Source organism: Mirounga leonina, unplaced genomic scaffold (genome assembly GCF_011800145.1).
Source record: "Mirounga leonina isolate KUSES-001 unplaced genomic scaffold, KU_Mleo_1.0 Mir_154, whole genome shotgun sequence".
Taxonomy (NCBI): domain Eukaryota; kingdom Metazoa; phylum Chordata; class Mammalia; order Carnivora; family Phocidae; genus Mirounga; species Mirounga leonina.
The window spans coordinates 27,582,166-27,610,141 of record NW_023270389.1 but is presented as its reverse complement, the minus strand read 5'-3'; the positions used below and the strand labels follow the sequence as shown (position 1 = coordinate 27,610,141).

Here is a 27,976-nt window from a genome sequence, read left to right as displayed (position 1 = left end):
TTGCCTGCCATCTGCCTGGAACTCAGCCTTCCCACCCTTGCCTGCCTGCCCGTCCACCCGCCAGCCAGCCAGCCAGCGGGGCAAGGGGAGGGTTGGGGGGACTGGCTCCTCCCCTGCTGCCTCTTAACTTTCCTTTACAGACATCGGGATGAGGCCCTCAATCCTGTTTGCTGCCTTCCTCTGGCTCCGGGGTTTCTTGGCCAAGGTACGGTGGGCACTGGGGGCAGGTGGGCACTGGGGGCAGGTGGGCGGGTGGGGCCCTGTCCTTGGGGCCTGTCCAGGCTCCCACCTCTCTGCGGGGCCCCGCAGCTGGTCTGCATTAAGCAGAGCAGGGCTGCTCCTTCCCAGCCACTGGCTCAGAGCACAGCAAGAACAAATTGCTTCTGCCTGCCCAGGGCTGGCTCCCGGGCCTTAGGTGTGCCTAGCGGTGATGTCCTTTTGGCCCTGTCTGGGGGAGTGCCAGACAAGAGGACAGCCTTCTCTCTGATCCTGGCCCTGGCCCCCACTGGCTTTCCCAGAGGCCTAGACCCCAGAGCCCTCTGCCCATCTCCCCTCCCCTCCTCCCTTCCTTCTTACAGGGAGATGAGTGTCACACCCTGGCAGGGAGCCCGGACAGAGAGAGTGGAGGTAGGTGTCTTCAGTAGGGAAGGGAGGTCTGGGAGGTAGGGAGTGGGGGTGCAGGCTCAGTTTCTCCATGCCAGACTTGGCCTCTGCTCTGGCCCTTTTTTTGCCTTCCCTCCTTCTTTAGAGGAGAAAGGGCATTGGGAGACTCTGAATGCACCTCCTTCCCCCAGGACCACCTCTGAAAGTGAACGTCAGCAGCCAGGGGAGGCCTACTAGCCTCTTTCTGAGCTGGGCAACCCCGGGGCCAGACAAATTGAGCCATGCCCTCCGCCTCACCCACCTGAGTCCCCTGGGCTCTCCAGAAGGGCAGCCGCTCCAGGCCCACACCGACGCATCCAGCTTTGAGTTCCGGGACCTGGTGCCAGGAAGTCGCTACCTGCTGGAAGTGACTGCCCTGCGAGCCTGCGGACAGAATGCCACGGTCACCCTCGCTGCCCGCACCGGTGTGTGGTCTGCAGGCTAGGGGGGCCGGGCGTGGGCAGGCATCGCTCGCGGTCCAAGCAGCTGTCCTGGAGGGTTGCCCAGGGACAGGGTAGCCAAGGAGGGCAACTTCTCTGAGGACTATGCCTGCTACGGTGACCCATGTAGAAGCACTAGAAGCACACGGGTGATGCCCCTTTGGCCCTGAACTTGGCGCTTCTCTCTACCTCTGGCACAGCCCCATCGACCGTCTACAGCCTGCGGCTCCACAGCCCTGGGAGCCCATCCAGCCTCGAGGCCTCGTGGGGGGCTGCCCCTGGGGAGCAGGATGGCTACCAACTTCTCCTCTACCACCTAGAATCCCAGGCGTTGGCCCATAATACCTCCATGCCACCGGGCACCCTGTCCTACAATTTTAGCAACCTCCTACCAGGTAGCGAGTATGTTCTGGAGGTTACCACCTGGGCTGGCAACCTCCAGGCGAAGACCAGCGTCCACCAGTGGACAGGTAAGGCAGGCACTTGGCGAGACCCAGGTGGCAGCCGGTCTGGGAGTGGTGGGGGGCGTCCAGAGCCTCATAGGCAACCGTGTCCCCACACAGCTGGTTGGCGGCAGGATCCGACTCCAGGGCTCTTTCTAAGCCTGGCTTTGCTCTCTCCATCTTTCTTCCAGCCCCCGTGTCTCCTCCTGAGCTGGTGCTGCAGACCCTGAGCACCAGGGCCCTACAAGCCTCCTGGAACAGGTCTGAGGGGGCTGCCCGGCTCCACCTGGTGCTCACGGACCTCCTGGGTGGCACCAACCTGACCGCGGTAGTCAGACGCGGGGTCTCCAATCACACCTTCCTTCACCTCTCTCCGGGCACCCCCTACGAGCTGACGCTCAGGGCTGTTGCCGGGCCCCAGTGGGTGGCAGGGCCCAATGCCACCGAGTGGACCTGTGAGTGCTTTGGGGGGGGGGGTCCAGGGAACACAGCAGAGGCTCCTCAGCTCTTGTCTGGCTGAGTGGGTGGGCTACAAAGGGTGGAGGGGGGTGCCTTTGGAATCCTGCGGGGAAGGGGTAAGGCTCGGAGGGAGCGCCCCCCCTGCTGGCCGGGGGCGGGGGTGGGGGTGGCCCCTGAAGAGATGAGGGTGGTGCAATAGTTATCATCACTTGCAGCCTTCACGGGCCAGCCATGGTGACGTGCACTTGCTGCGGATCGTCTCATTTAGTCCTCAAACCAACGGAGCCCTGTCACCACCACTCCCCCCCCCCCCCCCCCCCCCCCCCCGGCGGGTAGAGGGGGCTGAAGTGCAGAGAGAAGGGGCCCAAGGTCAAGCAGCTGGTGAGCGGCCATGCCAGTCTCCGCCTAGGCTGGGTGCCCGTGGAGCCCACGTGGACATCGCCACGTTTTTGCTCCGAGATGCCCCATCTCGCGGTGCTTAAGGGTGGAGGGACTGCTCCGCTGAGCGGGTTCCAAATTTCACTGGTGCCTCTCACTGGCTGGGGGTCTCCGGACCCGTTACTTAGCGTCTCTGTGTTTCCATTTCTGCTTCTTTAGAGGGGGCTGGTGGTAAGAGGGCCCTATCACGGCAGTGTCATGGGATGCTCGTGAGGCAGTGCGTGGGGGGCACTTAGACCCCTGCTGGCATCGACACACTTGGTCACTTGGGTGTTCTTTCTGTGACTGTTGTCCACAGCCAGGTCCCAGAATCCACTGGGAATGGCAAATGGCAGCCGCCTGCCTCTGGGCAAGACACAGCCTAGAGCAAACGGGAAGAAGCTGGCGAGAGGAGGGGAGGATGTTTCTCATCCGCCGGTTAGGTTTTTCTGCACATATTTGCTCCTCGTCCCCATAGATCCCTCTGCTCCTCTGGACCTGGTGCTCATTCCCCTGCCCTCCGTGCTCTGGGCAAGCTGGAAGGCGGGGCCTGGTGCCTGCGAGGGCTACCTGCTCAGGCTAAGCGGGCAGGTGGAGAAGAACACCACTCGGGGCCCTGGAGCCCTCAATGCCACATTCCTGGGGCCCCTGCCTGCTGGACACTACACTCTGGAGCTGAGGGCTTTGGCTGGGCCCTACGGCGCCTGGGCCCGGGCCAGTGCCTGGCTGGATGGTGAGTCTGGGCTGGTGGGGAACGGGCTGGGGTCCTGCCCAGGGGCACCTGCATGGAGAAGCAGCTGGGTCCTCACACCCCAGAAACTGCATCCTCTGCAGATTCTGTCGCCCAGCCCAGACGAAGCAATGGTACCAACCTCCAGCCGGATGGGCTGGCGGCCACCGGGGATCCCAGGAGGCAGGCACTGCTCTACACTGAGGGAGCCCCAGGCCTCCTCAGAAACATCTCCATGCCACCTGCCACCACCCGGGCCATGACCCGGAGCCTCACAGACCATACCAGTGAGTGCCAGCCGCTGTGTCCCCTGGTCGGGGTGAGGCTTGCCTTGGGGAGGGACATCTGGGTAGAGGGGAGGCTCAGGAGAGCTGGGAGGGGGCTTTCCAGGGCCACAGACACTATCTGGCCCCCTGACCAAACTGCCCCTCTCTTCAGAGCCCCTGGCACCACAGTCCCTGGAGGTCACCGGCGGGGGCAGCCCCTCTGACCTGGCCATGGGTTGGGCCCCCAGGACCAGGGCAGCAAGAAGGCTCCAGGGTCACCTGGCATCATGAGGGCAGCCAGAGGTCACGGGGCAGTCTTGTCGCCTGGGGACCAGATAGTTCCAGATAGTTCCTGACTCTGAGGGCTCTAATGCTCGGCTCTCGCTGCAACACTGTGTCAGTGTGGACCTGGGCAGGGAACCTCAGCTCCAGCTTTGTGAGCCCCCGTGCGTTCCCGGGTAGCATCCAGGAGGCTGGCCCAGGACAGTGGGGGGGGGGGGGCCAGCTTCCTTTACTGTCTGCTCTTCTGTGTGCACGTTCTGGATTTGGAGGGTCACGTGCCCATCCAACGGGGGCCTTTGGTGAATCTGTTTGCAAGCATTTTCCACCTCCTACCATCGGGTTGGCCATCCATCCATCCATCCATCTATTCAACAAATATTTAGTGAGTGCTTCGCGTGTTTTAGGTATGGGGCGAGGTGCTGAGGCTAAAAATCACGAACAAGACAGTCTAGAAAGGAAGACTGACAGCAAACAGAGGATTATATATAGATATATACACACATGCACATATATAATGTATACTATTTTATATATCATATCATAAATGTAAATGCATGATAGGAATATGCATAATGTATTTCAAACCACATGCAACTGTGTTCTTATAGGTTAAAATTGATGACTATCAGGAATTTCATGTGGTATGTGGTTCAGGCTAATCTTTTAGGGCTCACAAGAGGGAAACCTGCTTAGGGAGTCAGGGAAAGCTTCTTGGAGGAGGAGGACAGTGAGCTGAGAAGCCTGCAGTCTGAGTCGGACAGACAAGGGCTTTCTGGAGAGGCTAAACATGCACCAAGGCCCTCAGGAGGTTGGAGGAGAGGGAGAGAGAATGAGCTTGTGGGAACTGAATGTCAGCAGGTGAGCTGACCAGGGCCCTAAGGGGTTAGAGAGGTGGGTGCTGAGTCTTGTGGGGACCCTGTGAACCAGACATCACACCCTCAAGAAGCTGACAGTGTGGGGAGGTGGAGGCGCAGACATCAGGGCAGAGACCCATGTTTTTCAAGTGGTTTTCTTTTTTCTTTTTTTTAAGATTGATGGATTTATATGAGAGAGGCGGGGAGGGGCAGAAGGGGAGAGGGAGAGAGAATCTCAAGCAGACTTCCTGCTCAGCATGGAGCCCGACGCAGGGCTCGATCTCACAACCCTGAGATCATGACCTGAACCGAAATCAAGAGTCAGAGGCTTGACCAGCTGAGCACCCAGGTGCCCCTCAGGTGGTTTCCTTGGGAAAGAAAAAGGAGTGTGCTTAGAGCCCCATGGAAGCTGGACTTGTAGGCTGGCAGTGTTTGGGGCTCTTGCGGAGACCCAGGAAAAGGGTGCAGGTAGTGGGGAAGGGGAGGCGGGGGACAATGGCAGGGGATTTGGGTGGTTCCAAATCTATTTCGTCCTTGACTTTGCAGTCCCTGCTCCTCCTGCCAATCTGAGCCTGGGCCTTGCCTCCCAGCCTCCTGCCCTGACTGCCTCCTGGAGGCCCCCACCGGGGGACAGGGATGGCTTCCAGCTGTGGCTTTACCGCTTGAGGCCCCTGACTCTGGAAAGCAAGGAGACTCTGGCTCCGGAGGCTCAGAACTTCTCCTGGGCCCAGCTGCCCCCAGGCACCGAGTTCCTGGTTCAGCTGGTCACCCTGCGGGGTCCAGATGAGAGCAGCAGAGCCAACGCCACAGGCTGGACGCGTGAGTGCCGCCCACACACCCCTTCCTGCCTGGCCACCCTTGCTGGCTGGATTCCCTGGGGACTACATGTTCTCCTCGATGTCTTTGTCATCTGTGGGCAGGCAGCTGGGGTGATGGGGGTTGTTCCCTGACCTCTAGACACCAGGAGGCCCCACGACCCTAACTGGGAGCCCCCGGGACCTCCTAGAAGGTGGGCAGAACGCAGGGGTCTGCTCTTGCAGGGCAGCCGGGGCATGCCACTGTTCAGGCTCTCGCGTGGTCAGGACGGGGGTGGGGGGCAGTGGGGACCCAGCCAGGACCCAGCCCCGAGCCCGCCCTGGGCTGGGGGCGTCTGGCAGCGACAGTGGCTCGGGTTCACCGGGCCCTTTGCTAAGTGTTCTCCCTGTGTTCCCTCATTTCCTCCTCATGACGACCAGCCTAGCAGGTGGATGCTATGGTTCTGTCCATTTCACAGATGAGAGACTGAGGCACAGATAAGCCAAGTCACTTGTCCTGGGTTCCTCAGCCCTAAGTGGGGAGTTGGGATTCCATTTCCAGCACTGTGACCCAGGGTCTGTGCTCCTTGCCACATCCTAACCTCCAGAGGTGGGGGGTGGGGGGTGCCGGCGCTGGAAAGGGTCAAGCGCGGGACACGCTGCGCATCACGCAGTGGGGTTCTCTCCTTCGCCCCTGAACCCTCCAGAGCCACAGAGCTGGGTTTGGACGCTCCCTCTCACACTGGCCTGGGTCCTCCTGCCTTTTCTGCTTCCCGCATTCTTGCTGGAGCCCTTCCCCCACCCTTAGCATCAGCCTCCTCCGGTGTGGTGACTCCCCCACCCCGGCCCTGCCCTCCTGATTCCTCCCAGGGACCATGTGACCTCAGACAGGCCCGAGAAGAAGCTGGAAAGAGCTCTGGCCTGGGAGGCAGGAGACCTGGGTGCTTGCTATGGCTCAGTACCCAGAGCAAACCTTGTTCCTCGCCGAGCCTCAGTTTCCCCCAGTTGCAAAGGAGGTGTTGACTAGGTGACGGGGCCAGGCTTATGTGACTTCAGGGCTTGGGCTCCCGCTGAGGGTGAAGGGGCACTACTTGGGCCCCTAGACATTGCCTGTCTTTGAGAACCTGCCCAGTCACGTGGAGGTCTTTGAAAGCTGCTTGGGTACAGGGGCTGGGGCTGGGAAAAGGCACTGGATTTAATTCTGGTGTTGCCCAGTCCAGCCCTGCCTCCAGGAGGGGTGCTTTGGTAGGGAGAGGGATTAATTCGCTCATGCACTACTGGGCGAGTTTGTGCGCAGCTCTCCGGGACGAGCCGTGAGCCCAGAGCCCTGATGTGGTGCCGTTTCTGTCGGGGAGAATCTCGGGCTCACTGGACCACCCTGAGCTGCTGTTTCCTGATTGGGAAGGATGGAGGCACACCCAAGGGAGGAGGGAGCCAGAGATTTGGTTTGCATTCTTCTGCATTCATTTGCCAGGGCTGCACAAAGCACCCCAGGCTGGGGGCATGGGTAGCAGAAATATATTGTCTCTCAGTTCTGGAGGCAGGAAGTCTGAGATCAAAGTGTTGGCAAGACCAGTTTCTTCCAAGGGCCTTGAGGGAAGGATCGGTCCCAGACCTCTCTCCTTGGCTCGCAGATGGCCATCTTCTCTCCCTGTGTCTTGACAGGGTCTCCCCTCTGTGCGTGGGTGTGTCTGAATTTCCTCTTCTTACGAGGACACGGGTCATGTTGGATGAGGGTTCCACTCTCATGACCTCATTTTACTTAATGACCTCTTTGAAGACCTTATCCCCCCAAACAGTCAGATTCTGAGGTCCTGGGGGTTAGGACCTCAGCATGAATTTTGGGGGGGATGTAGTTTGGCCTATAACACCTCTCTTCTCCTCAACCTTCCCGTATCTTGCTTTCCCCACAGCCCCCCTCGCCCCTCTTCTGGTAAATGTGACCCCTGAAGGTCCCACCCAGCTCCGGGCATCCTGGGCCCATGCTCCCGGGGCGCGAGATGGCTACCAGGTGACTCTGTACCAGGCAGGGGCCCAGGCAGGCACCAGCACCGTGGGAGCTGAGGTGGACAGCACCAGCTTCTCAGCTCTGACTCCGGGCACTCAGTACGAGGTGGAGATCATCTCGAAGGCTGGACCCCTCCACACGGCAGCAGCCAACGCCTCCGGCTGGACCTGTGAGTGGGGGCTGGAGAGGTGGGCAGGGCTGCCTCTGAGACCCCCAGATTCTTTTCTCGACAGCACCTTAGCCCCCATGTTAGTTCCATTTCCCAAACTCCACACCCGAGGGCCCCGCCTAGGGTCAGTGCGCCTGTGGCCTCGTGTGCTGGGCCCTCAGCAGCTGGTTCACCCGCTCTCCTTCCCTCCACAGCCCCGCTCACGCCCAGCGAGCTGCTGGTGTCCATGCAGGCGGGCAGCGCCGTCATCAGCCTGGCCTGGGCCAGTGGCCCCCTGGGACACGGGGTGTGCCATGCCCAACTCTCAGCGGCTGGGCACCTCTCCTGGGAGCGGCCCCTGGGGCTCGGCCAGGTCCGCCTCATTCTGAGGGACCTCACGCCCGGACGCAATCTGTCCCTGTCAGTGCTGTGCCGGGCGGGGCCTCTGCAGGCATCCACTCACCCCGTGGTGCTGCCTGTCGGTATGTGGGTGTCTGTCGGGGGAGAAGGGGGTGGCCCTGAGCACAGGCTCCGATCCAGGCTGTGGCACTGCCCCTTCTATTCAGAGCCACCTGCTGCTCCCAGGTGGGTGCTTCCCCACCCCCGCCCGGGGATACGCTTTCTCTGCCTCTCCCGTCGGGCAGTGATGTCCAGAGGAGAAGTTTCTCCGTGTGGCCAGGGCCCCTTTCTGTGGACATAAATGCCCGGTCCCTTTGTACCTGCTGGTTTTGAGAGCAGCTGACCCAGATGCCAGCCTCTTGGGGTGTCCCGACGCCCACACAACATAGACCCCTCGGTTCCCGCAGAGCCTGGCCCTGTGGAGGACGTGCAGTGTCAGCCTGAGGCCACTCGCCTGGCCCTGAACTGGATGGTGCCCTCGGGGGATGTGGCCATCTGTCTGGTGGTGGCAGAGCAAGTGGCTGCCGGAGGGAGTGCTCACCTCGTCTTCCAGGCCAATACCTCAGGGGACGCTCTCCTCTTGCCCAGCCTGGTGCCTGCCACCTCCTATCGCCTCAGCCTCACCGTGCTGGGCAGGAACGGTCTGTGGAGTCGTGTGGTCACCCTGGTGTGCACCACTTCTGTGGAGGGTGAGCCCTTCCCGTGGCCTGGGGAGCCCCCCCTGCTCTCCCAGCCCCCCTCGAGCATTGCCCGCGGGGGTTCTCACCGCCCTGGCTCTCCCTGCCGGGGGCTCTCCCTGTTCCCTGGCCCCCCAGGGAACACACCATTAATGAAATGGCCCTGACCCACATTCCATATGCTCTTGAGCCTCCTGTCCGGCACCCTGGCCCGGGGGTGGGGGGGCCCAGTTCTTATTTAGTTGTATCCATCAGACACCAGTTGCCAGGCATTGTCAGAGGTGCTGGGGATATGACCGCATGACCCCTGCCCTTGGCCCCTGGCACCTAGTTAGGACCTCAGTCTTCCCCTCGCCATCCCCAGGCTGGCACCCCCCGGATTTAGCTGCAGCCCCCCAGCTAGAGCCAGAGGCGGGGATGGGAGTGATGATCACACGGGGCATGTTTGGCAAGGACGATGGGCAGATTCAGTGGTACGGCGTCATTGCTACCACCAACATGTCACGTGAGTCCTGGGCCAGAGGGGCCGGGGAGACCCCGGTGACTACCTAGCATGGGCCGGGCGAGGGGACTCCAGACACTGGACTGATAAGATGCAATGTCTGAGGCTGGCATGAGCGCTGGAGCAGGGAGGGAGACCCGGAACATTCTTGAAGTTAGGGCTGATGTCGTGCTGTGCGTGGTGGGAATATGCTAGAGAAATGGGGTAGCTGCTTTGTGGCGGGGAGAGCCGCTTCAGCCCCACTGCTGACTCTGCCCCTTTCCTGTTCCTCTGCAGTGGTTCGGCCTCCCCAGGAAGCCATCAACCACACGTGGTACGACCACTACTATGGAGGACATGACTCCTACCTGGCCATCCTGCTTCCCAACCCCTTCTACCCAGGGCCCTGGGCTGTGCCGAGATCCTGGATGGTGCCCATGGGTACAGAGGACTGTGGCCAGACCCAGGAGATATGTAATGGGCAGCTCAAGCCAGGTTCCCAGTATCGGTGAGGGCTAAGACTGAAGCGGGGGGGCCGGTTTTGTAAGTGAGTTTCACTTATGGGTTGTTTGCACATTCTCTCCTCAAAAGATCTGGACTGACTTACAAAGAGAAAGCATTTGCTGGTCCATAAGGGTCCACTGAGTTATTTTGACTGGGCTTCCTGGTAGGCGAGGCAAAAAAGGGAACACCCATCTGTTACATGGATCTTTTTTTCAGAAAAAGAAAGGCGGGGGGTGGATTCTGCTTCAGCTTTCCAAGGATATGTAGGTACCTATTTCTGAGGCTTCTTGCTGTCAGAATAGGGCAGGGAAGATGGAAGAGAGGTTAGGCATGGCTCGTTCTAAAGTTACAGACAGCATGATACATAGCCTCTTAGCAGGTGAGGAGGGCTCTCACTTTTTGAGCGTCTATTGCTCATGACTCCGTTTCCTGGAAAGGCTTTGCCCTCTTTGCCCCTCCCCAACATAAGGTCCTGTTTCTCTGCCCCAGGTTCAGTGTTGTGGCTTTTAGCAGATATAGCCCTCCCGAGACTATTATCTCCTTCTCGGCCTTCTCAGGTAGGATGGACACCCGGCTAGGGTTCCAGCTGGGCCCCGGGGGGAGGGGAAGAGTGCTGGGATCCCCCCGCTGAGGCTCACCCCCAATCAGCAGCAGGCGGGATTGAGCTTAGACTCCAGCGAGAGGAGAGCTGGGAGACCCAGAGCCGGGGATACAGGTGCTCCTGGCACCAGACTTGGCCTAGGTGGGCTGAGGGGGTGAGTAGGAGAGGAGAGGTAGAGACACACCATTAATGAAATGCTGTGTCACTCCCCACAATCACACTACCTTCCTGTACTGCCCTTCTCTGTGCTGCTCCTCCCAGACCATCGAGGTTCTAGAACAGTCCAACAGTCTAGAACTGTCCAGTAGAAACATAAAGCAAGCCCCAAGTGTGAGCCGTATATGCCGCTTAATATTTCTCAGTAGCTACATGAGACAGGTAAAAATAAACAGGTGAAACTAATTTTTGTAATAATTTATTTAAACTAAGATATCAAAAATATTATCATATCCACATGGGATCAATTTAAAAATTATTAATGAGATATTTTACATTCTTTTTTTATTACTAGGTCTTTGAAATCCTACGTGTATTTTATACTTAGAGCAAATGTTAATTTGGAGCAGAGGTATTTCAAGCACTCAGTAGCTCCATGTGGCTAGTAGTTACCATGCTGGACAGTGCAGTCCCAGAAGGTCTAGGAAGCCCGGTCCTCGCCCTCTTCTTTTTCTCTGACGGTGCCAGGGAGGGGAGTAGAGTCTCTGGGGCAAGCTCAGACGCCAGGGGCAGGGAGAGCTGCCTGTCGGGCGTTCTGGGTCCCCATGCAGGGTGGTCCCACCGGCAGCCGTCTCTGGCCTTGGGTTGGAATGTGGGACTTCCGGAGGTGGGTTGTCGCCGTGCCCTCCGTCCAGAGGGTTTCAAGTCCAGGAGAGGTTGGCGTGTCACTGCAGGGGGACAAGGGCGACTGTATTCCACCCTTCCTTTGCCCTTCCTAGAGCCCCGGGTCAGCGTCTCCGGGGCAGTCATGCCCCTCCCAGCGGTGGTGGGCATCATGGGGGGCTGTGTCCTCACCATCTGTGCCATGCTGGGCCTGCTGTGCTGGAGGAGGGTGAAGGGGCAGAGGTGAGTGCGAGGGCAGGCTGGGGCCAGCGTGGCTGGGGGAGGAGTGGCATCTTCCCCAAGAAGCTCCCCACGCCCCTGCCCCCCTGGGCTCACTCCCACACGCCTCTTCATCCTTTGCAGGGCAGAGAAGAATCGGTGTTCCCAAGAGCTGACAGCTTACAACCTGCGGTGAGGGCGCCTTCCCGCCTCTCCTCGTGACGTGCTGGGCAGTGTGGGCCTGCCTTGCATGGGCCACGGTGGCACTGCCCCCGACCTTCCTGGCAGCCTGCCCCTCTGGGATTGCATCCCTCCCCGGTCACCTCACACCTTTGTCACACCTTCACAGCGGTGTCCAAACCCAGAGCTTCTGGCTCCTCTCTGCCCATTCAGCCTCCTCCTTCCAATTCACCTTCTCCAGGGCTGCCCTTATCCCCGATACACCACTCGATGGAATGGGGCCGAATGTCTTTCTTTCTCTCGGGATGTTAGGCCTGTCACTCTATGCTCTGTCCCTCCTGTGCTCCCTGACGTTGACTTCACCTGGAACTGACATCGGGGAGCACCGGCTGCGCACAGACGCCCTCCTCAGCACCAGGGCCGGGGTCTGAAAGACTCGCGGGTGCCTTCCCGGGTCGAGCCTGACTGCCCGCCCTCCTCCCCCTGTCCCCTTGTCTGTCTCTCCGCACTGGGGGTTGGCAGCCCCCACCGTGCATCGGCACACGCTCGAAATGCATCCCGGCTCCACTCCGGGGAGGTCGGGCCCAGGTCTGTCTGTCCATGTGCTCCCGCGTGACCCGGGAAGCTCTGTTCCCACCGCCGCTGAGCTCAGGGCGGGCTCTGCCGTGGGCCCACCCCCTCCCTCTTCCACCAGGCGGACCCACCGGCCCATCCCGATTCAAAGCTTCCGGCAACACTATGAGGCCAAGAGTGCACACGCTCACCAGGCTTTCTTTCAGGAGTTCGAGGTAAGGCCTCTACCGCCCTTGGGCTCAGAGCATAGAGGACCTGGGGCCTCTAGCTCAGGTGGGACCTGCCCTGACGTCCGGGGCGGGAGCTCCCAGCTGTGCACACCCACCCCCATCCCTCTCCTGGGGTGGGGTGAGATGGGTCCTCTTCAGCAGCAGTCCCGATCTCTGCAGGAGCTGAAGGAGGTGGGCAAGGAGCAGCCCAGACTGGAGGCAGAGCACCCGGCCAATGCCACCAAGAACCGTTACCCACACGTGCTACCCTGTGAGTGCTGGCAGCAGGGCTGTGGGCGTGGGTAGGGGGCTGGTGTCTGCCGGGCGCTGGATGCTCAGTTTTTCCCCTCTGCAGATGACCACTCCCGGGTCAGGCTGACCCAGCTGGAGGGAGAGCCCCACTCCGACTACATCAATGCCAACTTCATCCCAGTAAGAGCCACCTGCAGGGCTGTCTGGGGGGGAGTCCGCTTGGGAGACGGGCCCTTGTGCAGGACACACTGCCCTACCCTAGCTCTAGCAGTTGTCCTCGAAGATCACCAGCTTGTGTTCCTCCAGGTCAGTCCACCAGGTATTTGTTGAGGGCCTCCTGTGTGCCAGGCACTGTGCTGGGCCTGCAGGAGGCAGAGCTGGCTACCTGTATTCTCGCTTTCGAAGGAGCACACCGTGTGTGCGTGCACACGCGTGCATTGCATCAGTGTGTCACATCTGCTCAGTGTGACAAGTGAGGTATTAAGGGAACAGGCATGGTATTCAGAGCACATGGAAGAAGGAGAAATTAAGCCTACCTGAGGAATCAAGAAAGGCTTCCTGGAGGAGGGGACATGTACTCACTTGAAGGATGAGTAGAATTCTGATAAGAGATGAAAGGGGAGAAGGGCATTCTGGCTGACAAGAACAGCCAGAGAAGAGCTGGGTGGGAGCATGCAGGTGGTGTGTGGGGCTGGGGTTGCCCGGTGGTGGCAGATGAGACAGGAAAGGCAGATTGGGTCTGGATGAAGGAGGGGCTTGATTGTTAAGCTAAGGGCTTTGGATTTTACTCGGAGGGCAGTAGGGAGCCATGGAGGACTTTTGAGCATGGAAGAAACATGGAGTTTGGTTTGAGAGAGGGGTTGGTGAAGAGGTTGGACTGGGGACACTACTTCTGGCTCGTGAGGACCTTGTTATTTTCATGTAGGTTTTTCTGGCCCCTTCAAGGTCGCGCTAGGGTAGTGATGGCCGTGTCTCTGAAGCCGCCCCTCCTGGTTTGAATTCCTGGTGCACACACGTGTTCATGTGTTTGCACACGTGTGGGCATGGTATCCTCACTCCTGGAGACCATACATGGGACATTTACTGCTGTGTGCTTGGTGGGGCCTGGGGGACCAAGGAGTCACCGAGTAGGACATTCCTGTCTTCCACCCCCACAGGGCTACACCGACCCGCAGGAATTTATTGCCACCCAGGGGCCTCTCAAGAAAACTCTGGAGGACTTCTGGCGGCTTGTGTGGGAGCAACAAGTTCATATCATCGTCATGCTGACTGTGGGCATGGAGAACGGGAGGGTGAGCATGCCCTGCAGTTTCCCAGAATGGCCACCAGGTGGCACACGTTCTCCTTACAGGAATGGCCCCCTTGCTGTCTCAGTCTTAGGTCTGGGAAGGTGGGTCAGGCGGGAGTGAGGCCAGTCAGGCCTGGAGGTTGGTGGGGGTCCCCAGGGCCACCCAGAAGGGGACAGGAGGAGGGACCAGGTACTTAAGCTCCCAGGTTGACTCCGCTTCCTCTGACCTCTGCTGTTTCTGCATCTCCACTTGCCTCGCTCTAGGCAGAGAGCCGCGAAGGGGTTAGAAGAATGGGGTATGGATGGCCCCAGGGTGGGCACCAGAGATAGGACGTTCTGCAGCCTTTCTTTCAACAAGCCCGGTGGATGTGTCCTCCGTGCGCGGCTCAGGGCAGGGCCCCCGGACAGAGAGAACACCTGCTGGGTTTGTCCTCCAGCTGGTGCAGTGAGGCGAGGGCAGGCAGCCCTAAATAAAGCCACCTGGTTTTGCAAAGGAGCCCAGCAGCTGCCCTGAAGTCCTAAGGGTCATATGAGAGGTGTAGGGGTGATGGTGTCAGGGGCCAGCCAGAGGAGAGAGGCTTCTGGACGAGGTAGCCGTGGAGCTGGGTGGGTACAGAGAGCAGAATTTCAGCAGGGTGGCAGAGACCAGAAAGATGGTGGGAAGGGTTGTCTGGATAAACCAGCGGGTGGCAGTGATGGGGCTGGGCCCACAGCCACCCCCTCTGCTCTGACCCTCCGGCCCTAGGTGCTATGTGAGCATTACTGGCCGGCAGACCCTACCCCCATCACCCACGGTCACATCATGGTCCACCTGCTGGCTGAGGAGCCCGAGGATGAGTGGACCAAGCGGGAGTTCCAGCTGCAGCATGTGCGTGCCCCAGGGGACAGGGCGGGGCGGGCACTCCGGTGGCGACTCTGAGAAGGTTGATTCACCTCTGGGTCCCCTGGCCTGCGTCCTTCTGAGAATTGTAAGCGCTCAGCCGCTGTCCAGGGAAGTTGGTTAGGGAGGGGATAGGAAGGCACAGGGAGGTTAAGGTTTTCTCCAAAGCTGCACAGTGTGTCAAAGGTAGAGCAGGGTGAAGCAACAGTTTCTGCCCTCCCCTCAGCTCAGGGCTTCCTGCCTCACCCCACACCCCTGGTGCCCATCTGCCTTGCCAGGCTGTGACAAGGGCAGGCCGGGGCAGGAAGGCCAGGGACCGGCATCACCCCTCTGCCGGGGCACCCCCTAGAGGCCGAGACTACCCAGGAGGCTGGGGAAGGCAGGGGGCCAGGGAAGCTTCGGATCTGGGGGGAAGGCATAGCGGCCACCCTGCTGAGGGGGCAGGCATCAGCCTCCCTGCCCTCGGGGATCTGGTGAGGAACGCCGAGGGCTGAGCAGAGGGACCCCAGCGTTAGGTCCCTGCTCCCGTCCCGCCCCCTTGTCAGGTTGCCCAGCAACAGCAGCGGAGGGTGAAGCACCTGCAGTTCACCACCTGGCCCGACCACAGCGTCCCCGAGGCCCCCGGCTCCCTGCTCACCTTCGCGGAACTGGTACGGGAGCAGGCGAGGGCCACCCAGGCCACCGGACCCATCCTGGTGCACTGCAGGTGAGGGCAGGTGGGCGGGGGGGGGGGCGGCGGGGGAGGGGAGGGCTCGGCGCCTTGGGCAGAGCCGGGGCCGCCCCTCCGCCCACTCAGCCCCAGGGCTGTCCCCGCAGTGCGGGTGTGGGCCGCACGGGCACCTTCGTGGCCCTGTCGAGGCTGCTGCAGCAGCTGGAGGAGGAGCAGACCGTGGACGTGTTCAACGCGGTGTACGTGCTGCGGCTGTACCGGCCCCTCATGATCCAGACCCCGGTGAGGGCTCCGCAGGCTGGGCCGGGCGGCCAGGGACCCGAAGGGGTGGGCGGGACGTGGGTGGCTGTGGGGCCGCGGCGCTGGAGGGGCCAGGAAAAGGAATCTCGGGGACACACAGGGGACCTGGTGGGGAGGGGCTCGAACATGTCGCCATCCTCCCCAGGCTTCTGTCTCCCTTTCTGTCGGGGGGGGGGGTGGGACAGGCCCCTGCCAGCTTTGACACTGTGTGGCAGCGGGGCAAGGTTCCCAAGCGGCCCGCCCTCCTCGCCCCATCCCTGCCTTGCTGGTTGGAGCCCGGGAAATCTCCCTGCCGGGCCACTGACGCGTCCTCCTCCTGCCAGAGTCAGTACATCTTCCTGCACAGCTGCCTCCTGAACAAGATTCTGGAAGGGCCCTCTGACATCTTTGAGTGAGTCGCAGCTCCCCTGGGGCCCTTGTGGGGTGGGGGCGCAGGTTCCCTGTGCCCTCCCACCAACAGGCCCCTGATCCTGTCCATGGGCAGAGCTGAGAAGACTAGAAGCGGGAGCTGGGGAACCCCGAGTGCCTTCTCCCCTCCCCGCCCCTCCCCCAGGTCCCAACCCATCTCGGTGAGGAACTTTGCACAGGCCTGCGCCAAGAGGGCGGCCAACGCCAACGCTGGCTTCTTGAAGGAGTACAAGGTGTGTTTCACACCAGGGGGTGACAACTCGGGGGCTGTCCCTGCCCAACCGGCACTTCTGCGGGCTCTGTCCAGCTGAGCCTCCTAACGCCCATCTCCACCCCCTGCAGCTCCTGCTCCAGGCCGTCAAGGACGTAGCTGACTCTTCAGCGCCCCCTCCTGGCTATGAGCAGGACAGCATGGTCTCCTGTGAGTGCCAGTGGTCCCAGTGGGTGGGGCCCCCGCACTGGGCCTAGGTGGAGGGCTTCTGGACCTGGCCTGGGTGGAGGGCCTCTGGCGGCCTCACCCTCCCCATCTTCCCTCAGACGACTATTCTCAAGTGCAGTTTTCTCCGGTGGAGGACAGCCCCCCTAATGAGATGCTTGAAGCCTGGCTCTTCCCGGTGAGATGGTGCCCTATCACTTGCTCTCTCGGATCGTTTGTGCTTCTTAGGCTGGAGCTGGGGTTTCTGGGGGGGCCCTGGAGCTGCGATGGGCAGGGGACAACCTCAGTCCCTGGGAGCCAACTATCTGTGCTCTGCAGGGTGGGCCTTCTGGCCATGACCACGTTGTGCTGACTGGCCCTGCAGGGCCCGAGGAGCTCTGGGAGCTGGTGTGGGAGCACGGGGCCCACGTGCTGGTCTCCCTGTGCCCGCCTGACACCTGGGAGAAGGTGAGGGGGGCAGAGAGACGGGGCGGGGGGAGCCTCAGGTGTTGGGGCAGGGCTGGGGGAGCTTGTGGTGTGGCCTGTGACCAGGGTGTGGGCAGAGAGCTTGGGAAGCCGCCTGAGCAGCCCTGACTTGGTCCCGGTCACAGGAGTTCTGGCCAACGGAGACGCGGCCTATTGTCACGGACATGGTGACGGTGCACTGGGTGGCCGAGAGCAGCACGGCAGGCTGGCCCTGTACCCTCCTGAGGGTCACACACGTAGGTGTCGGGGCCACAGGCTGTGGGGTGGTGGGCTGCGTGTTGGTTTGCCTCTGCTTCTCCCTGGCACCGGTGCTGATGGCTTTGCCCCCAGGGGAAGAGCAGGAAGGAGAGGGAGGTGCAGAGACTGCTGTTCCCGTGCTGGGAGCCAGGGCGTGAGCTCCCGGCCCCCACCTTGCTACCCTTCTTGGCTGCCGTGGGCCGGTGCTGCTCTAGGGACAAGACGAAGCCAGGCACACTGCTCAGCCACTCCAGGTACGGCTGGAGAGAAAGGGCGGGGAGTGGGTGCCCGGACCCCCTCACTGCCTCTGCAGCAGGCCCTCACATCTCACTGAGCCCTCCTTGGGTCATGGGTCAAAAGGCCACAGTCTCCCAGTGTTCCCATCTCCTTACTCTGCCCTGATATCTCTGGGGAATATGACATCTTTTAGGAATTTACCCTCTCCTGGCTCGGGCCCCAGCTGCCGGGCCCACCAGGTGCCCGGTGTGTCCCTTCTCAGTTCCCAGGCCCAGGTTGGGTTTCCCCATATACCTGGATACCCCAGCCTTCTCCGCCCCTCCACCCCCCGCCCCGGTACCCCATCCAACTGGAGGTCAATTGCAGCAGGGGTGTGGCCCAGCTGGGCACCTTCCTGGCCATGGACCAGCTGCTGCAGCAGGCAGGGGCCGAGTGCACCGTGGACATCTTTAATGTGGCCTTGCAGCAGTCGCAGGCCTGTGGCCTCATGACCCCAACGCTGGTGAGAGGCCACCAGGGCTCAGTTGTGGGAAGGGGCAAGGGGGCAGGGAAGGTTCTAGGAGCCACCTTTAGGCAGCACTATTTGGGCAGCCACTAGGTGGTGCTGGCTCCCGCATGGAACCCTAAGGGTTGGGAGACACAAGGGAGCCTTTCTGCAGAGATGTGGGCAGGCAGGGGGAAGTTCCTTACCCCACGTCTGCCCCCAGGAGCAGTATATATACCTCTACACCTGTCTGAACAGCGCACTCATGGACGGGCTGCCTTGAGTCAGCACTGGTCACTGTGCTTGTGCATGAGCAGAAGAGGTCTGGGCCCTGCTGGGCAGTGACAATGGGCCTCAGCAAGCCCGCTGGGGCCTGGCTTCCCTGGGAGGGCAGCCTGCACACTGGCCCTGTGTTGGGAAGGGGCAGAGTTGAGGAATAAAGAATGTGGTCAAGACTGAGACTGAGTGTGTTCTGTCCGTCCACCCTCCAAGGAGGAGAGAAATGGCCTCAAAGACTGGCACAACATGGGGCCCAGTGCAAGGGCCTGGTGGGCAACCCTGAGCCAGGGTGGGGTCTGGCTGAAGGGGCTGACCCACGGCCTGCCCGCTGACAGCTTTTCCTGGGGAGCAGCCCCTGATGCCCCATCTTCCAATTTTCCGGGGGCCTTAGACTTTGGTCTCTAGGGTCTTGGGGTGCCCCAGATTCAGAGCCCCAGTTACTCAGGGTTCTCCTGCCCCACCTCCCACCCCTGATGCAGTAGAACCAATCCTGTTCCCTTTTCCTTGCGTTCGCTTGCCTTCTCCTGCCATCGCCAGCCGTCTCTACCAGCCAGTGTCCCCAGGGTCCTCTTCAGCCACATCTGCTGTCCCTCCAGGACGCAGGCACACCGACGCGGAAGGCGGGAGCTGGGGGCTTTGCTGCTTCCTGGGAGGCTGCTCCTCAGGCCGGAGTTGCCAAGTTTTCTCAGCTCCTTCACCCCCTCCTTCCTCCCCTCCGCCATAGGAGGGAGGGTGGAGAGAAAGCAGTGAGGGAATTTTGGAGGTGAGGAAAACCAGGAGGAGAATCAGAAAACAGGGTGGGGTTGAGGACCCAGGAGAAGCAGTCCGTCCCACACCTTAGGACTGAACTGCACACCACGTCGTTACATGATATGGCCTCACGAGCTCCTATCTGACTCCCTGACTGCACGATTTTGGATGACAGGTGCCTGGGGCTCAACAGCAGTTGTCCCTGGTGGAGGGCCCTGGGGTGGGGGCCGGGGCCCAAAAAAACCCCAGGCCAATCAGAGCGGGAGGCCCTGAGATGCAGTTAGATCCCCAAATGGAAGAGGAGACAGAACTCTCACTGGCCGACCTGAGTTCCTGGTAAAGTACAAGGCGCCAGGGGTCAGAGAGGGCCTTTCTCAGGCCTGGCTGGAGAAGCGGAACAGAGGTAGGGCTCTCTGCTCGATCCGGAGCCTTCCCAGGATGAGGTTAGACTCTGATGCTCCCACCGGGGGGAACGGATGTCGTGGCCTCTTCTAAACTATGTTTATCAGGAGTCCCAGAGGTTGGCCCCATCGTGACCCTCAAACTGGAGGGCTGGAGACTAGCTCTGAGGCCCCCACGCCTGCCATGAAGGGCTGCTGCTGAGGTCAGAACGGGGCTCAACCATGATTTTTCCAGTCTGGGCCCCTCACACTGGAGCAGAGGGAGCTGCAAACAGGCAGGGGAATGGAGCCAAGCTATGGATGAGTGAGGCCAGAAACCCAGGCTGATCTGGGAAGGCAGGGGCAGCTTCCATTTGTGGGTCTTTTCTGGTAATGAGAGCCAGGACCATCTGTACAGGACCTTCTCTGGCCTTCCTGGGTGGCTCAGCTACATTCAGGGCCATGGCCCCAACTGGAGCCTGGCTCAGGGTCTGCTGGCTGACCTGGGGACCTGGGAGGTTAGCAGTAGTAGCAGAGAACGGGGTTGGGTGGGGGCAGTTGATGTGAGGTATGGAGGGGTCTGGAGGTATGGGGTGGAAGGAATAATGGCTGCCTCTGAGTCTCCAGGCTTTGGGTATACACTCTGGATGGGCCATGGGAAGATAGAGCCCAAATGGGAGACAGAGCAGGCTCTAGCTCTGCACTGGGGTTTGGCTCAGCGTGGGAGAGACCAGAGAAAGCAAAAGGCTACGTGAAGGAAGCACAGCCAGCCCAGTCTGGTCTAAGAAGAGAGTAGGGACTTGATGCCAGCCTTAGCCACCATCTGCCCTGCCCCTCAAGGCCCTGGGACGGGCCAGAAGGACCCTGGGATTCCAGCCTCAGGGTGGCTGGGCTGCAGCTGCAGTTCTGAGCTCCAGGTGGTGCCAATCCACTGACTTTCAGGAAGCCTCTGACAACCCAGCTGGCTCAGTCTCTCCGTCTATCTACCTAGCTTGCTCCCGTGGACAGCATCAGGGTGGTCCCAGGGCCTTAGACCTGACTGGGGCTGCATGCATGCAAAGTACACTCAGTGGGTGGAAATCCGCACCCATTTCTTTGGTGGCGGGGCCGGCTGCTCAGTGAGAAGGCCCTTCCTCCTTGCCCACTGCCCCCATCCTTGCATAAAGTGGAACCTTTCACCGCCTGACCCCTTTGAGGACAACGCCTTACTTCCCTCCTCCAGGAGACAAGGTGACAAGGACAGACCCTGAATTCCAATTCTGGGGCTGCCCCCCTCCCCCTCAGCCATGTGACCTTGAACAAATCACTTCCCTCTTGGGTCTCTGTGGCAAATGTGGTAGAGGGGTTGGGGGCCTGTGGGAACTCTTAAGATTGCTTCCAGAGGGCCTCCTCCAAGTCCCGCGGAGCCGTGGCTGACCCTGCAGGCAAGAGGGTCCCCAGTCCTCAAGCCTAGGTCCTGGGACATCTCACGGTTTCCAAACAAGTGCAAGCACAGGTCCCCGACATGCCGTTTCTGCTCACTCTCTTAGGGTTTCTTTGCCTTTTTTTTTTCCCCCCTTCTTTCCTGGATGAAATTCCTGCCAGCTGGGAAGGAAGGAGGGAAGGGGAGCGAGCCACAGCACAGAAAGTTTCCTTGACTCCTCCTCCCCCTGTGTCTCCCTCCCTTGCCAAGCCCAGCCTGTGAAACTGAATAACGAAGATCACTCAACAATGCCTGCCCCTCTCTGACTGCACCGGCCCCGCGCTGCCGCCGCCGCGGCACGACACCCAGCAGAGCCCACGGGGCGGTCCCCACCGACGGCGCAGCCCGCCCGCCCGGCCGCGGGACCCAGAGGCGAGCAGCGGCCGCCACCGCGCCGGAGCGCCCGCCAGGTGCCCCGGCCGCCGGCCGCCGAGATGCCCAGCCCGCCCGGACTCGGGGCGCTGTGGCTGTGCGCTGCGCTGTGCGCCTCCCCGTGCGCCCCCCAGTCGGGCCCCGCGCCCGCCGCCTGCCCGGCCCCCTGCCACTGCCAGGAGGACGGCATCATGCTGTCGGCCGACTGCTCGGAGCTCGGGCTCTCCGCCGTGCCTGGGGACCTGGACCCCCTGACGGCTTACCTGTGAGTACTGGCCCGCACGCCCCTCCCCGCTCCCGCCTGGCCGCCGCTAGCGCCCAGCTCCGGCCTCAGGCTAGGGCACCTGCCAGGAGGGTGCCGGGAGGCATGGGCATCCGGGGAGGGCTCTTCCCCTTCCAAGTGGACTGCTGCGGGACTGGGGTGAGGCGTGCCCCTCCGGCCCCTGGCCGAGGGGGGGGGGGGGGGGCGGGGGGGGGGGCGGCCCCCGGGGGGGGGGGGGCGGAGGTGAGTCTGAGACTGTGGACCAGACAAGTGGTGAGGCTGGGCTTCCCTTGGTTTCTCAGTGGCCCCTGTCTGGGGGTTCACTGTGGGAGCTCAGGCTTGGTAAGAGGTGGGTGTCTGGACCCTGGAGCTGGGGGGCCCTGGGGCTGCTTTCTCCCCCTGCACAGCAGTGCCCAGACGGTGGCTCAGCGTGAAGCTGACTGATTTGGTGGTAGAGCAGAGGGGTGGGGCCCCAGTGGGGTGCAGAGATGTCTGCTCCTCTGCATGCAAGGAGAGCAGAGCTGTCACACAGGCTGGGTGGCCTCCCCCGGGGGGAGGGTATCCTAGAAGCTGGGAGAGGGGCCTAGCTACTCTTGGCTCTTCCAAAAGGGCCCCTGCCAGCACCATCTCCCTCTGCTGAGGCCTCCTGTCTCCCCCGGGGGCCTCCCTGAAGTCATGTCCCAAGAGGCCGCGTTGGAGACACTAATTTGTGGGCAGGCGCCGAGGCCAAAAACCAGAGAACCATTTTTAGAGCTGAGTTGGGGTGAGATGGCACGTGAAGGGGACCCTATTGGGGGCAGCTGTCCCAGGGAAGGCTCAGAGGAGCTTCCCCCTCAGGGCCTGAGGGCTGGGGGCACTCCCTGCTCCCACCTGGGCAGGAGGAGTGTGTGAGAGTGCATTCCAGACCACCTAACCCCACCCCATCTCTGCTCTGGGAAGGAACCCCCCCCCCCCCAGCCCTGCCCAGGCTCCTTCACCTTTTCTCAGAGGAGTTCAGGTGGGAAAGTACCGGACCATCTGTCCCGGGGATAGGTTCTGGGGCTCCAGGACCTGGGAGCTCTGAGGAAGAGGGGGCTGGGCTAGTTTTCACAGGAGCCCAGCAAGTGTCTGTTGAGCTAAATGGGATCCGACAATCAGTTGTGAGGGTGTCCTGGTGGCATGTGGAGGGTCCTGATTGCAACCCTTCATGGAGCTCCCTTCCCAGTCCTTCTGTCCCTAGTTGGATGTCCGTCGCCACTTCAAGAGGCACAGGCTGGGGACGAGGGCAGGGAGTGAGAGGAGAAAATAGTGTCCATATTCCAAAAGGGCAAATTGAATCCTTCACAGCCCGGGAGGTGAAGGCAGGGGTGAATGCTGTGAGCCCCTTGGGGGGCTGGGAGGCTGCCCCACAGCTGGCGGAGGAGGGCTGGCTCTGGCCCCCATGTCTGCTACAGCTAGGGCAGCCCCACTTTTAACCATTTTATATATTGGGGGTATATGACATTGTTTCATTTGAAGACAGGGTTCTGGGGCTAGAAAGAGTTTGGAAATGGCATCTGTAGAGTCTTTCTCCGGGGGAGCAGAAGGAAGGGCCTTTTCCTGGGTTGAAGGAGGTGGGGGGGCTTCCAGAAATTGATTGCTCCAGTCTCCTTTCTCAGCACCTGTCTTTCTAGACTGACCCTTTTACTGGAAGAACTTGGGGAAGGAGAGGTACAATGCCACCTTTGGAATCCAAGCGTCCCGCCATCCAGGCTGATGGGAGATTTTCCACCACCTTGTCACAGTTCCCTGGAGCTGTGAGATCTGCACTTGGGTTCAGTGGAGGTGGCACTTTCTGAACTTGTCTTGTGTCTCTGTGGGAATAGAGAAAGCCTTTCCCTCCCAAGACTCAGACTTGTGGGAGAGGGGAGGAGACGGAGTAGGGTCCTGAGGCAATGCGGGGGATTTAGCAGTGAGCTCTGGAATACTGGAGGGAGGTGGGAGAGAACCATGTCCCCTGCCCTGGGCTGTGGATGGGTCCCATGTGGATGGTGGATGAAGGGGTCTCTGCTGGGGGCAGCTGGCCTGAGGGTGGCTCAGAGGAGGAGCCTTCTTTTTTTGCCTCTCAGGAAGGTGGAGCAGGCATGAGGGTTGTCACCGAGAAGAGCAAGGGCAGGGAGGTCGTGGGGCTCCCTTCCTCCTCAGCAATGTCAGGCAATGCCCAGTCTGGCCTTGCCTCAAGGAGCCCAGCTCTAGCGGAGGATGGTGCAGATTTGTATTTGATGATGGAACCCAGAGTGCCTCTTTGTCTCGGCCCCCAAACCCTGGTTCCTTCCCAGCTTTGTCACCTACTGAGTCACTGAACTCCTCTGAGCCTCAGGCTCGTCATTTGTGCATAGAGAGAAACAGGTAGCAGGGAGGATTAAATGAGATAATATGTCAGTATGAAGTCCCCGGCACAGCGCCTGACACACGGGGGGTGATGTAGAAATGGTGGCTATTATTATCATGCCTGCTGTTGGGTGTGCAGTGGAGATGGAAGCAAGCTCCCAGGACACTTCACATAGGAGGGAAATTGAGTCCAGGGATGAGTGTAGAACTCAAGGGAGGGGCGCCGGGCTGGCTCAGTCAGTTGAGTGTCCAACTCTTTTTTTTTTTTTTAAGATTTTATTTATTTATTTGAGAGAGAGAGAACGAGAGAGAGCACATGAGAGAGGGGAGGGTCAAAGGGAGAACCAGACTCCCTGCCGAGCAGGGAGCCCGACGCGGGACTCGATCCAGGGACTCCAGGATCATGACCTGAGCCGAAGGCAGTCGCTTAACCAACTGAGCCACCCAGGCGCCCCTGAGTGTCCAACTCTTGATTTTGGCTCAGGTCCTGATCTCAGAGTCCTGGGATTGAGCCCCACATTGGGCTCTGCGCTCAGCACGGAGTCTGCTTGTCCCTCTCCCTCTGCTCCTCCCCACCTCCCCCAACTCTCTCTCTCTCAAATAAATAAATAAATAAATAAATAAATAAATAAATAAATAAATAAGTAAAATCTTTAAATAAAAAGAACCCAAGGGAATGGTCTGTGGCAGGAAGAAGAAAGGTGTGTGCTAGGGAGTCATCTGTGGGTGCTGGTCTTGCTCAATGCTTGGTTGTTCTGGGGGCCTGGGGTCCAAGGAGTTGGTTGACAGTGGGGGTGGGGGTGGGAGGGGAGTGGACTCTTAAGTCTTCCTGACACGGGGTCAAGAAGGTGAAAGGTAAGATTAAAGCACTTGGGTGTACAGAAGTGGCAGGCCAGAGGGTACTTGAAGATCCTTGGAAGGAGCCATAGATTGAACCATAGGCAGTACCAAGGAACTAAGGACTCCAGAAGATACCTGGGGGTCCTAGACCTGCCCCAATAAAAATTACTTCACATCTGCTTCCCCACCCCGGGAAGGTGAGAGTCCCTCCTTCTAGTCAATTACCTCTTGTGGTGCACACACCTCTACCTTCCTCCATCTTGGTTCTAGTGAAGACCAGAAAGTCTTTATACCCAACTGCTACCCTTTGCTTTGACACCTAAGTCCAAAAATTATGATTCTTTTGGGGCCCAATGCCAGCCCTGTTTGATCAGGCTTGGGAGGACAGACTTGAAATACCCCCAATCTTTCAAGGATCTCTCATTTTTTGAAGTCTCCTCCCAAACTGAGTTGCCATGAGCCTCACTGGGGTTTAGACCTTCTTCCTGGGTAGGGCCTATTCTGGTAAACCATCTGGAGGAGGTGGAGCTCTGGGGCATTCCAGCCTGATGGTGACGTGAAGACAGGATGCCTCTTGCTGTATTCTACCCCACATACACACAGTGAAGGGACAGGGATGTCCAGAGAGCAAATACTTGTTGGCAAAGACCCAGAGTTGACCCCAAGTAGGAGAATCTGAGTAGTTACTCTCTGTTCCTCCTTTTGCTTCCAAAGTTGAGCCGTATCAGGAGCGGATGGTGGGAGAAAAGCCTTCTTGGGAGGTGAGTTGTAAAAGGCCTGAGGTCCCCTGAGCATCCATCTCCATCACCCACTGATTTGGGGGCAAAGAGAGGGGCCGCCCCTCTGGGCAGCCTTAGTCAGGTTGCTCATTGCCCTCTTGGGACTTCACTCCCTTTCAGACTGCCATGATAACCACTAAGCTTGTTTGCAAGGTCAGCTGTTTGTGTGTGTGTTTGTGTGTGTGTGTGTATTCTAGGTAATTTGCATCCTCCTCATCACTGCGTGGGGGATGCCCATGACCAGATGGAGGCAGGCCACAGGGGGAGGGCAGAGGGGTTGAGAGCACAGGCATCAGCCACAACAGAGCGGGGGATGACTCATCACTAAGCTGTGAACCTGGGCCAGTTGGTCTGTGACTTAGTTTTCTCATCTGTAAATGGAGCTAATATCTACCTCATAGGGTTGCTGTGTGGATTCACTGAAGTAGTGTTTGTAAAGGGTCTGGCATGGTGTGTGGCCTGTGGGAAGAGCTCAGTCAGTGTTAGCCAGTATTATTATTAGGGTGACTGGGGCCAAGAAGTGTTAGGCATGGAAATCTTCCTGGAGGAGGAAGTCCTGGAGCCAGCACTGGGAGGAGAGGAGGAGCACTGTTCTGTGAAAGGCGTGGGATGGGGTGTGTGTGGGTGTGGGTGTGGGTGTGTGTGTGGTGGGGCCACGAGAAGGAAGAGTGGCTGGCAAGGAGACAGAAGTTGCTATACTGGGGACCCGGAGTAGCTATAGTTTTCGGCTGGCTGGTGCAGTCTTAGGGCATCGGGGCAGGAGGTGGACCCTGGATGGAAGATGCCAGCCTCCTCCCAACATGTCCCGATGGGCCTTTCAGGGCCTGTCACAGGAAGAAGCAGAGAAGCAAGCAGCTTCAGTGGATAAGAGCTGGCCTTGGGCAGGATGTACCCGGGGGCTCAATGTGCCCGGTCTCCTGTCTCACCTCCAAGGCTACCCTCCCTGGGTCAGGCCTCAGTTTCCCTTTCTGGTAGATTCTAAGAGCCTGAGCCATCTCTGCCTTCCTGAAACTTGGGATTTGTGAGTTCTAATCCTCGGTCCCTCAGTTGCTGTGATGCGAGCCCCCAAACTTTTCTGGACCTCAATGTCTACACATTTCGTCAAAAAACAAGAGTGGGAGAGGCAGGGAGAAACCAACCCTGGGCCTGCTCCCCTGATGCAGGATGCAGAAAGCCTCCAGCGAGAATAGCTTGGCGGAGGTGGGCAGTAGAGGAAGGGACTGAGGGAAGGGGGAGGATCCGGACAGCACCCAGATCAGGGCAGAGAGGAGAAGGGCAAAGCCGGGGAGAGTGATTCCAGGAAATGGGGTGCCAGGCTTCCTCCAAAGTGCAGCCTAGGGGGACGGGCCCATCAGAGGGCAGTCCTGGGGGGTCGCCGGAGGAGGGTGAGTGCGTGGAGGAGCCAACACCCCAGTTCAAAGGAAAGGCAGGAAACAACCCTAGGCAAAAGAAAAAGGAAACCTCTGGGCTCTGGCAGCAGCGGGTCCTGGGCGCGGCCGGGTGGGGCGGCTGGTGGAGGAGAAGAAGGCCTGGCTCCGAGTAGAGTTGGCCCCCAGCCCACCCCCCTCCCCGCTCAACCCCGCCTTCCCCCATGCCGTGGGCTCTCAACCCTGATGGCCCCACACGTGCCACAGCCCGCTTCCCGCACTGCCCCTGGCCCACCAGGCTGAGAGACAGATGGGGCACAGGGCACAGGATAGGGCACTGCGTGGGGAGACCCTGCCCGGGAGGCCGGGGGGCTCTGGCTGTGGCCCCCAGTCTCTCCACCCCAGCAGCTAGGGGCTTCGTGCCTTTGGACAAGTCACTTAACCTCTCCACAGTTAGCTTCTTCACCTTGAACCTGGAAGCAGGAACAGTATTTACTTGGAAGGGGGTGGGGGAAGGGCTCATGACACAAAGAAAGCAGAGCTCGGTGTCTTTCATGTTTATACCCACTTTCAAATGTTGACAATTTATATTGTTTTTCTCCATCTTTTCACCTGCAAATGATCTGCTGAGAACCAGAAGGGGAATAACAGAGCCACCTGTGACAGGGTGGGGATGTAAGGTGCCTGTGTGATCTTCTAGAGCCCCATCAGATCGGCCCCACCTGCCTCCCTTCTTTCTTCCTCCCTCCCTCCATCTGTACTAATAAAGCCCCCTCCCCTTGGCCTTCAGGGACTTGGGTCTTTCACAGAGCCCATTCAGCTCTTGAGCTCCCAGCCCCCCGGGATGATGGAGGAAGTGATCCTCCTCACAGGGACACGTGAGGAGTTGGGCCCTGGCCTGGTACCTGGTGGGAGACTCTCCAGAGAGAAGTCTAGGCTTCCAGGTCACCCCTGTCTGCAGAGCCCAGCTTCTCCCTAGAAGCGGGAGTTCTGTGGAATTAGAGCCTTCTCTGGTATAGCCTGAGGAAAAGTAGGTGTGTGCGGGGCCGTTAGGATTTCTGCTCCAGGACATGCCCTTAGGGGCCAGTAAGGGTTCTCTGAGCCTGTCCCTAATGGGCTGTGTGACCCTTAGGCTAATAAACTCACTCTGTTGGGTGCAGGGCCAAGGCAAGGAGTCCCACTGGGGCTTTGGGAAGGTACAAGAGACAGGGGTGGGGGAGAAATTTCCAACCCTCTTTCTCATGTTGGAAATGATGCCTTCTTTTAGCCAAACTGAAATGGACTTACTGACTCAGGGGCTCTCAGGGTTGTGGGAGCCCCTTGGTGCTAACTAG

At 59.9% G+C, this 27,976-nt stretch overlaps 2 protein-coding genes across 2 annotated transcripts in view; both read left to right on the top strand.

Annotated features, from left to right (window-relative positions):
* Positions 1-148: 148 nt before the first annotated feature.
* Positions 149-18,156, top strand: LOC118013679 (receptor-type tyrosine-protein phosphatase V-like). Its single transcript, XM_035009526.1, is given in 35 exon segments — positions 149-205; positions 579-627; positions 795-1,067; positions 1,283-1,552; positions 1,717-1,980; positions 2,880-3,134; positions 3,236-3,418; positions 3,570-3,640; positions 3,642-3,855; positions 5,080-5,352; positions 7,241-7,504; positions 7,699-7,965; positions 8,290-8,571; positions 8,924-9,064; positions 9,338-9,548; positions 10,034-10,101; positions 11,081-11,207; positions 11,328-11,375; positions 12,058-12,151; positions 12,326-12,416; positions 12,501-12,577; positions 13,555-13,689; positions 14,431-14,553; positions 15,111-15,271; positions 15,382-15,517; positions 15,859-15,926; positions 16,089-16,176; positions 16,286-16,364; positions 16,481-16,557; positions 16,698-16,826; positions 16,859-16,864; positions 16,970-17,080; positions 17,175-17,335; positions 17,685-17,820; positions 18,026-18,156. Coding segments are annotated over 35 exon segments (5,049 nt in total). The 3' UTR covers positions 18,086-18,156.
* Positions 18,157-21,107: 2,951 nt separating this feature from the next.
* Positions 21,108-27,976, top strand: part of LGR6 (leucine rich repeat containing G protein-coupled receptor 6) — a 119,463-nt gene continuing 112,594 nt past the window's right edge. Inside the window, exon 1 of the mRNA XM_035009597.1 lies at positions 21,108-21,310. Coding sequence (XP_034865488.1) covers positions 21,108-21,310 — 203 coding nt within the window. The remainder of the gene's footprint in view (positions 21,311-27,976) is intronic.